Source organism: Tachypleus tridentatus, chromosome 1 (genome assembly GCF_004210375.1).
Source record: "Tachypleus tridentatus isolate NWPU-2018 chromosome 1, ASM421037v1, whole genome shotgun sequence".
In the NCBI taxonomy this organism is placed as follows: Eukaryota; Metazoa; Arthropoda; class Merostomata; order Xiphosura; family Limulidae; genus Tachypleus; species Tachypleus tridentatus.
The window spans coordinates 148,028,530-148,039,972 of NC_134825.1; the positions used below are offsets into that span (position 1 = coordinate 148,028,530).

General features: G+C 32.4%; 1 protein-coding gene across 18 annotated transcripts in view; it reads left to right on the top strand.

Moving 5' to 3' along the window:
• LOC143226539 (band 7 protein AGAP004871-like) overlaps positions 1-6,167 on the top strand; it is a 191,754-nt gene extending 185,587 nt beyond the window's left edge. For all 18 annotated transcript variants that reach the window (XM_076457688.1, XM_076457673.1, XM_076457647.1 and 15 more), the window contains 2 exons: positions 1,106-1,184; positions 3,085-6,167. In XM_076457688.1, coding sequence (XP_076313803.1) covers positions 1,106-1,184; positions 3,085-3,276 — 271 coding nt within the window. In that variant the 3' untranslated portion in view covers positions 3,277-6,167. The remainder of the gene's footprint in view (positions 1-1,105; positions 1,185-3,084) is intronic.
• The last annotated feature ends 5,276 nt before the right edge of the window (positions 6,168-11,443 follow it).

An 11,443-nucleotide genomic window follows, 5' to 3' on the forward strand; every position in this document is an offset into this window, starting at 1 on the left:
AATGTCACCAGCAGACTTAGACGATGTTAGGCAAAATTTGCCGTAGACAGGTACGCACGATATGCCTTGATAATATAATTATTAACCAAACCTTTATCAACCCGCAAGACTGGTTAACAGCTCTTAATGCCAATTAACGTAAAGTTTAAAGTGTTTTAGAACTACTGATGAAATGCGTGTGCGTCAAAGAGAATTTCTTTTATAAGTATCTATACGATATTTATCATATGATTTTAATTGTTGAAAACATATATTATTGTACAATATACAGGAGCATATATGAAATATATTGGTAAAGAAAAATTAAATTATACAAACACAAATGTTTTGTGTTTACTGATTTCCTTCCAAGAGTGTTTTCAAATATTATGACCAATCAATCGTTAGCAATCAACCCCAGACACGCATAACAAGCTGAACGTTTATTATAGAGGGTCTGTTAAGCATTTTACTGTTCAATTTGCGTGCAAAATGATTATCACATTATCAATACTATGCTTATAAATAATTTTTCACCTGAAATGCAAAACTAGAGATACACTATTATTCTTGACGAAATTCACCGAATATCGAAAACCACCTAGCCATGCCGGGCAAGTATCTTGTCTTTACGTAGAAAGATTCTCGAAATCCCAATTTTTTGCATTTGCAAAGTTCTAAAAACAAATTAGGGGTTCACAGAATGGGATTTTGCCTTGTTGCCGTCAGGTCAGTCTGCCAATTTATATTAATTTATACTTCTCATAAGACGTTCTGTTAGGCCTATTATGTTTCTAACACTACGCTTTTAATATAGCCTTTTGAAGATTTTCAGGAATTAGAAAAGTGTATAATAATAATAATATTCCTACCACACTACATTTGTTATATCCATTGCCGACGATGCGTTTCGCTCAATCCAATACTCTTTAGATCGGCTAGGATATAATACATAGAACGTTCTATCTTAGAACAGTTAAGTAGGTCATGTTGTTAGATCACTAATTAGAAATAATATGCTTCAACTTGCTTTTAAATGATAAAAGTTCAAATGAAAACGTTATTAGTATTCAAATTAAACTATACATGTAATTTTCTATAAGAATGTATTTGTTTACTTTTGTAGAAAAGACGTTCGTTTACCCGTTCAGCTCCAGAGAGCAATGGCCGCAGAAGCTGAAGCAGCTCGAGAAGCTCGCGCTAAGGTGATAACTTTCAGTTGAATTGTATGGAAGTCCTGAACCACAAGGTGAAAGTAAAAATTTGTATGAAGGTCTAATCTCGTAAATTTAAATTATTATCTCGTAAGAACGGGAGAAGCTCTGTATATTTTTATTTTTCACCTTGCAGATCAGGGCTTTCGTAAAATTACAAGTTATTTTTAAAACAATATTTGAGAGCAATTTTAAGACCGTATTTCCGTACTATTTAACTATCGTTGGTAATTTTAATTTGTATCCAGCTGTTGTTAAAAGTCTTCTACCGTTATTATTCCTAGTAAGTAAAAATTTTCTACAGTTCGAAAGTTTTTTTATAGAGTTACAAAAACCTTACATGAAAAAGGTATATATGAATTTCTTACATATGATGTACTTGTTACAAGTACAGATATATGCATATATTATTTTCGCTACTTAATGTGAAGGATTTGTAGTAAATTTGCTTAGATGCCTCACATTAGTGTTGCTTATTGTTAATAAGTTCATTTATTTCGAACAACGAATGTTATGTGAACAAAGTGCTATTACACATTACATCAGAAATGTTTTGTACGTAACAACCAAAGCACTAAGCAGTTGTCACTTGTCGACTTGGAGTCAAATAAATCAAAAGAATACCTTAGACTTACGATTACTTTTTTGTGTGTTTACAGTCACTTTATGCTTTGTATGTATACCCTTATGCAAATTAATTGAAATAAATAGTCATTTTATAATATTTTCAGCATGGCAGCCGATATTGGCTTGCTGGACCCGCTGATTTCCTATAATAGTTGTTTTTTCACACATACGGCGTCATTAACTTTGCTTTGCAGTACGGTCGATCTATTTTTGGGATATATGACGAAATTTTGAAGAATATTACGTCATTCGAGATTGCGTTAGAAGGGCAAGGAGACCAGTCAAAAAACTACTTCTTACCAACTCAATGAAGAAAAAACGGTATCAATGGGGTCTGAAATACAACAACTGGACGCAAGAACAATGGAGGAAGGTGTTATTCAGTGACGAAACTCGTTTCTTCGTACAGGGTCAAAGAAGTCTGCACGTTCGCAGATCTCCAGGTGAGAAACTTCGAGAATCTCACATCAATCAGTTCGTAAAACTTTCCTTGAATAAGATGCTTTGGGGCTTTTTCAGCTACTATGGTGTCAGAGGCTTACATATCGTAGAAGGTATGATGCAAGGACCACAGTACATCGAAGTTTTGCAGAGAAGAGTCGTTCCAGAATTGAAAAAGAGATTTCCAGATGAATGTGGCATTTTTCAGCAGGATCTGGCTCCGTGCCACACATCGAAACTTGTGAAGAATTTTATGACTACAACGCAAATAAAGGTGCTGGACTGGCCTGGAAACTCTCTGGACTTAAATCCCATTGAAAATCTTTGGGCGATTTGTAAAGAAAAACTTCGGGGGAAAAGACTGTACTACGAAAGATAAGCTAATTGAGGTTATAACTGAGGTGTGGTACCGTGATCCAAAAATTAGTAAAGATTGCAGTCAACTCGTGGACTCGATGCCAAAGCGAATTAATGATCTTCTGAAAAATAAAGGCGGTCATATCATGTATTAATTTGTGAGTAATTTTTGGATTCTCAGAGATATAACGCAAAAAAATGAAAAAAATCATAATTTTCCGTCTTGTTTCAATTAATTTGCACAAGGGTGTACGTGTCAAAACGTGACTCTTTGCTTATTTAATTAGATATCACGAACATTTGAATAATATGTCAAAGCGGGAAGAACTTTGTGGCTATAAACACAAAAAAACGTGGGTTCAAGAATGTTATATTTTTTCGGGATAAAAAATTAAGCAGGTAGTCCTGCCTTAAGTGCTAGAATTTTAGTTTTTTTATATGAGTTGTTACATTTTATGTTTTGAAGGTGATTGCAGCAGAAGGAGAGCAGAGGGCCTCACGAGCACTGAAGGAAGCCTCCGAAGTAATCGCTGACTCTTGTGCTCTGCAGCTCCGATATCTTCAGACCTTGGGCTCCATCGCCACCGAGAAGAATTCCACCATTGTTTTTCCCATTCCTCTAGAACTCTTCAGAGGATTTTTGAAAAAAGACGTTTGAAAACATTACAAAAACACCGATTTAAATAGCTCTACGTACACCCAAAACAAATGTTTCGTCACTACCGGTTCTAAATGTATTGTTTCATAGAACAAACATAACATTGTATGTTGATCACCACCAAGTACTGCTTTTCCATCTAATAGCAGATTCGTAACGCTGGTTGGAAATTTTCCATTTTGTATCGTGGCAGTTTTTCACTATTGAAAATGCAAATGTACAAGGAAACTAGCTAATACTGGTACTTACTCATAACTTCACAATATAACCTCGTTGTTTTCCTTTTCTTTAAACATATCTTTTACTTTTTGTGTCGCATCACTATGTTTTGAGAAAGGCGCTATAAATATTTGGACTTTTTCTGTGTCGTAAACCACGTACCACAAAGTGTGAGTAATTATGTTGTACTTTTTTGATAAATTGTTGCTGTACTTTGTGAAACACTCTAATTGAAATGACGAGATGTATTGATGAAGCTGATTTATCTGTAATAATAAAAACTTAAAGTGAATTACACATCAAATCAAACAATCAATACTAGCAAATGTATGGTGATAATGCGTTGAACAACAAAAATTAGGTTTAAAAACAAAGTGGATTTTACATAAGTCGGATGAAGAGCTTGTTTGATTGAAATTCATCAGCGTAATTAATCTTTCTGAGAATAAACTTGTTTGAATGGTTATATTGCGTTTTGGTGAAAACGTTATTTCTGGTAAGAATTACTAGTAATCCATACGATATATGTTTGTTGTTTCGTGTTGTATTTTATAAACCATATAAAAATTACACTCTGATGAAAACGTTGTTTACTTTAAAAAAAAACAATAACTATGGATTAATACTTTCGGTATCTATTTAATAAGCTAAATATATTTGTTGTAAACAATAGCTGAATTAAACTTTCCAACAGGAAAAAGTCAAATTTGGAAATGATTATTATTTGTTACAAAATCCACAAAAGGCTTAACTCATTGTATTGCTAATAATATAATATTGATACCATAGTTAATCTTCATAATAGAAGAATTATCAAAAGTAGCATTTTCACAAAACAACTTTAAACTTTTAGATATTGTACGAGTAAATAATTTTAAGACGTAACCGAACTAAATTGTTTTACAGAAAAAAAAGGAAGTTGAAAATTACTAATCAATACTTTTATCTTAATAACGGAAACAATGTTCTGGGTACAAGATAGACAAAATTTCAAAGTAATATTAATATTTCAGTAAATATCAAACCTTCATAAATTCATGGATGTTTTGGCATATGACAATAAAGCCAATGTTGAATATTGCACAACATTTATGTTTTAAAAAATTAAACAGTAACTTAGTTCTTTGATATTCAACATTATAAAGAATTTTTGATACACCATAATGGACCTTCTCCCCGCAAGCAATCTTTTTAAGAATACTCTCTCATTTACATTTTGTTGTTACAACAAATTTGTATTCGTTCGAAGCTTTTGTAGCACGAGTACCTGAAAGAATGCAAGACTATTTGCCTTCTGATAACTAACACAACAAGAACAGCCACTGACTGAAAAGCGGGCTTAAAGCTGCAAAAGCGGCACCACCCAATCAAAACCCTAAATAAAAACAAACTATAATTATATATAATTCATGCCTGGTGATGCTTTAAATATATATACAGGGGGTTGACCAAAAACATGTGGCCCTCCTTAAAAACGTTTTTAATCTGTTATATCTTTTATTAAGTAATAATGTGTAAAACTATAAGTTTTTAAAACGCACTCGACGAGATCTGTTCAAATATTATCTCAAATCCTAATTTTAACATCGGCTTTCGTAAATACCTGAACTTTCATGATTTTAGTAATATTTTCTCGTACAAATTGCTGTGCATCTGGTGTAGTTTCTTAGATCTTATTATTACAATTAACCTGGCCATTCGATAATTTAAATTCTATTATTTCTAAGATATCTTTAAACGACTCCACAATTGGAGAGAAACTTGTTTGATTATTTTGTAGACTGGTTGAAGTAATAAGATCTAAGAAACTACAACAGGTGCACAACACTTTTTAGGAAAAAAATGTAACTAAAATCGTGAAAAGTTCTGGTATTTACGAAATCCAGTGTTAAAATTAGGATTTGAGATTATATTTGAACAAATCACGTCGAGTGCGTTCTAAAAACATACAGTTTTACATATTTTTCTGTTATCTAATAAAAGATATAACAAATTAACATTTTCAAGGGAGGGTGACGTTTTTGTCGACTCTCTATACATATATATTTGTTTTAATTTTTACTTGTCACTGCCGTGATTTTAAATTTGTGTAAAATAATATATCTTTTCTGAATACAATATAAGCCGTTTTTGTTATTTCAACGTATAATTTACATATACATTAATTAAGCAACACTGTTTTTGACAGTACTTTCTTATCTATATTCGATTGGCGTTAACGTTTGTTTGCTGTTTCTGTTGATCCACCACTTGAAGATGGATCATGGGTTAAAAGCTATACTTAGTTGTTGTTTTTAAAAAAAATAATTAAGAACAGATTTTATTATTTGAGAATGTTGATTAACACATTTTTACGTTATAACTGCTGTATTGTATTGGAGAAATAGTCGTGAAAAGTATTTAAAGGTTTTTTTAGTAAAAGTAAAATGATACTTCGGAATAATTCACTTGTAGAAATACACTAGAAAGAGTTGTGAGAGCTTGCGGTAGAAATGTTAACAGAGTTTATTGTAATTACAAGTTACTTTGTATATCATTTTGTGTAAACTGAATTGTAGTCCTATAAAAAACATGTACAAGTGATAGTTTACAGTGCTAGATTATTGTAAAAACGTTTGGGATTGCTTCTGTAAAATTCTTGAATAAACTAGCTTGTCACAAACCATTATAAAGATTGTGTAGTTAAGTGCCATTAATGACATATCACGTTTAAACAGAAGTAGCGATAAAATGAGATATCTGGATTGTTACAGTACTGTGAAGAGTACTTATACTAATTAACATTAATTTTTACATATGTTTAATAAGATTTTTTGTGTGTGTTTTATCTTTTCTATTGCTCGTTTGTAACAGAAATCCATGAAAAGTTTACACGTGAAATTGACAAAAAATATAAATAAAGTAATATTAATACATATGTTTTTTCCAGGGGAAACAGTACCGAAATGGCAAAATTTGGCTTTAGTGAAATATTCATTTCCGTTTCTGTAGCAGGTCTTATTTAGAAGAAGATGGCCATAGTAAAGAAGTCAGAACAAAGTCGACTCACTGTAGAAATAAGCAAGAACAATCCATTAAAGCCAACCTAAAATCTAGTATTAAGATAAAATGTTTGACAAATTTTTTCATACACCGTTGAAATCTAGAATATTTACTAATGGCTATTTTTCAGATTGGTTTCTAATGATTCATGTTTCCTACAGTTGCAAAACTTCTGAGACAAAATGGAAAATACAATGTACGGTCAGGAGAAAAAGCTTTCAAAAGGTAGTATTACAAGCCTGGCATTGCCAGGTGGGTTAAGACGTTTGACTCGTAATCCGCGAGTCGGGAGTTCGAATCCCGGTCGCACCAAACATGCTCGCCCTTTCAGCCGTGGGGGCGTTATAATTTGACGGTCAATTCCACTATTCGTTGGTAAAAGAGTAGCTCAATAGTTGACCTTTCCCTCTAGTCTTGCACAACTAAATTAGGGACGGCTAGGGGATATAGCTCTCGTGTAGCTTTGCGTGAAATTTGAAACAAACAAACCATTCCTCTTCTTTTTCTTTTTTTTTTCGTTGTTGTTGTTGTCGAACACCTTTCTCAGCTGGATAATTTGTATATTGACTCCAAATCTTCGGGACTAAATATCGTATAATAATACTTGTCATTGTCAATATCTGCAGATAAATACGTTCTTTTGGTATCAGATCTACCATCTTCACCATAATTTTCCCAGAAACATGGCGAATGGACTTCTCATAAGGATTTGAAGAAACAAAATATTTATTTGAGTTATTAATGCAAATACTTGATTTCCATTTCATATCTTCACGTAAATAATAACATAAAATTCGATACTGTTCAGCAAGGGATCACGAGAAACTTCAAATATATATGTAGTAAAATATTAACACATGGAATTGGAGTATAACATTTTCTGTGGTTGGCGGTTTATTATTGGGTACAGCGCCATGATATCTGGACAGCGTTGTGTGAAACGGCAGAGAAGGGACTTCATAATTGAGAACGCGGCTTTAATCATGGTGTAGTCCTAATTATCATTTAGGGATTCATTTTTATTTATGTAAAATTTAATAGGTACTCAAATCTGTACACTAATATATTTAAATAGCGAAAAAACTATCAGATCCCGTAAATATTTACGTAATTATTACGAGTGTCTTAAAACTGGTATGCCGTGATGATTATGGTGCTTGACTGCAATCTGCAAATGTCGAGCTCGAATCCCATCACCGAATATGTGATACGTTAAACATATAAAGAAAAACATTTAGTTTAAAATTTTAATACTAGGTGTAGGTGTTTCTCTTTTAAACCTGGACACTGTGTACCTTATGTAACACGTGGGTTAAACTACCAGGTTCATACACCTTATAAAAGAGAGTACGACCAATAAGCAGAACGCATGACTTATAATGCTACTCCTGGGCCCGGCATGGTCAGGTGGTTAAGACGTTCGACACGCAACCTGATGGTCAGGAGTTCGAATCTCCGTCCCACTAAACATTATCGGCCTTTCAGTTGCGGAGGTGGATAATATAACCAGTCAATCCCACTCTTGATTCAAGTAGCCCACGAGTTGGCGGTGAGTAATGTTGACTATCTGCCATCCCTCTAGTCTATCGCTTCTAAATTATGGACGGCTAGTCCAGATAGCCCTCAAAGAGATTTGTCCAAAATTCAACAAAAATCAAACATACAATCATTGTTCTTGAAATAACCGAAACGTGTTAGGTACGACTAAGACAATTTATATGTCAAGACGAAAAACCTCTGTCGCCCCCGTATCTCGGCTGTTGGGCTATTACCGATCGACATACAACTGACACGAAACGACACTTTCTGCAGCAACACGCAAGTTTAACATTTTAAAATTATTACAGTCGTATATACATATATAACTAACGATGTGCTACTGCATATTATTAGCTTTGAGGGTAAATTGGTAGAGACCGTGGTGAGTAATATTATTATATTTTAGGGTAAATTGGTAGAGACCGTGATGAGTAATAAAATCAAATCGGATATACCCGATCTTCACGTTTAATTGATATTGTTGACGTACAAGAATCATAACCATTGGCTAAAATTCTCCATTACGTTTACTTGGTTGCCAAGGGAACACACTGATGCAACATAACCAAATTTTGTCCAATCAGAACCCTCGGATACAATTTGATCATAAACCTTAGATTTTACCTGCAGCATATTTCAATTTTAAAAATAACATAATAAAACGCGCTTCTTCAGCTCAAGAGGTTAACAAAACCAAAACCAGGAACACAGGCCAAAGAGAACACCCCAAAATTCACAATAAAATTCACCGCTTTTACCATCATAATTAATAATTTGCAGGTTCATGCAGTTGACTTAGGAGATATACGTCTTTGAGAATCAGTTTTTTATATGTTTTAATCTATAAGGATTTATCAAAAGAACATTTGAACATAACATAGAAATATACAGAAATCAAACCGCTAATCAAGTAATACTTAAAGGAGATGACGAAATATACGTTAAATGTTGTTCTACTAAAGTACTAGAAATAGGGTTGCCATTCTCCATACATATATGTTGATACTAGATTATAATTAATTTTTAGAAAACATTTATTTAGATATAGTTTTGAGAAACAAAGTAATCATTATTCCCTATCACATGATAAGAATTCAGCTTGTTTAAAATAACCACTAATTTTGACAATAATCATCAACCGAAACAGTTTCGTCAGTGTATGACTTCACAAACGATCTTCGGCTATAGCACAGACCTGGTTCGAGAGTCAGCCATAACAAGTAGTAAAATCTAATTAAATAACTTAACCTATCAATAATTTTACCAATCATAAAGGTGGCACAACCCTTAAAACAAATACATGCCTGCTTCTCAGTTAACTTTCCACATCTTTGCATCTCAGTTTTCCATTCACATCTTTTGAAACATACAAATGCCTACATCTCAAAGAACCCTCAACACTTCTTGAAACATCTCGGTTACCATTTTTACAAAGTGTTTTTTAAATTTTTAGAATGAGGTTAATTCCTCATTTTAGCGTAAAATTGAATGAAGCTCTTAGGTTTGAGAAACTTTCAACAATGTTAACGCTGTTAGAACAAATTTCTAGCTCAAAACTGATAGTTTTTATCAGGGTTGATATTTCATGTGGTTACATTAAATACACGATAGCTGCAGGATAATACTTCTTTTCAGCAGTGTAGAATTTTTTATTGCTTACCCAACAATCGTACTGTTTATCAAACCTCTTATCACAGTGAGATAGGTGGATATCAACTGTAAGTTTACAGGTCAAGAAACAACCCTAAGCAAGGCGTAGTAACTTGAATACGTAATGTCAGTTTTGATTGATTAACAACTGATAAACAAGTGTCTGCTAAAGCGTTAGAAAGCAAATATTATACTTAAGAAGCATGACCTTTCAAATCGAAACTGATATATACCAACGAAAGTAATCCGTACGAATCCAATCGTACTTCTCCGGCTTGTCCAAGTGTAGCTAAAATTAGTAACTTAATAGTTTTGTTTGTAATCGGCTGGGATACAAGGAGCCACTGCATTCTCTCCTTGTTTGATGTAAAGATGCACAGTTATCATATCTTTACGAAGTGAAATAGTTTTATGAAACTGAAGATTTTGTGTTTGAAAAGCAAAAATAATTAAGGGAAATAAAATTCTTAAAGATACGTCCATTATTCTATATTAAGTCACTCTTTTCCTACCGTAAATAAAATGTTGTGAAAAAGAAAATAATATTAATAACAAAACACGAGTACAACAATAAAAACCTGTTTAAAGCGAAATTAACTATTATGAGTATACTAAACACAAAAATCGAGTTATTAGTTACAAATAAAATTTAAAAGGTCATTACTTTTAATGAATGTGTGTTATGACATGAAAATACAAATAGAAGAACGTAAAGGAAAGCTGTCAATATCAAATACATTTTTCTGCTTTAAAATGTTTAAAGGAAGTAATTGAAAAATGAATCAATGTTTCTCATTTTAAAAGTCTATCTACTGTAATATAAGATTATTTAAAAGTCTATCTACTGTAATATAAGATTATTTAAAAGTCTATCTACTGTAATATAAGATTATTTAAAAGTCTATCTACTGTAATATAAGATTATTTAAAAGTCTATCTACTGTAATATAAGATTATTTAAAAGTCTATCTACTGTAATATAAGATTATTTAAAAGTCTATCTACTGTAATATAAGATTATTTAAAAGTCTATCTACTGTAATATAAGATTATTTTCAGTATTCGATGTGAACTAATTGGGAAGTTCTCTTCTCCTTACTGATGTGTAATTTCAGTGAAGGAAGAATCCACAAAAGGCTTAGATACCTAATACCATGTAATAATGATGAGCGGTTCATTCTGCGAGTATAACAAGACCTGCGAATTTAAACTTCATAAATGTTTAAAGTTTATTTAGGAACTATAAGAGTTTATACAAATTTGATATATTTGCAACAAAGACTTTTTTTTTCTTGCAAAACTCTGTATTTATGAATAGGAACGCAACATCAAAAGTTAGTTTGTTTTAAAGCGAGAGTGAGTGATCATGCAGGAGAGACATTGTACTAGATCTGTGTGTTAGCATTCATCAAAATAAAATTCGGGTCAGTGGAACTAGTGAAAGTGGTTACTGAGACCTAAGACTTACATATACAAGGTATAACATTCAGTGCACCGTTTCTAATGATGTACAGATCAGCACATCGATAGAAGCAGATGATCATTACTGAGCTGTACTCTGAAGTTGTCATTATCAATGTTAATGTAATATTTTAAATACTGATAATTTAATGAAAGATTGGAATGCAATTTTACCTTTAATAGCAATAATCATAACAGGTGAAAAGCAATATTGATTTTCCATTGTCATTTAGTCTGTATGAAGGTGAATATTCAC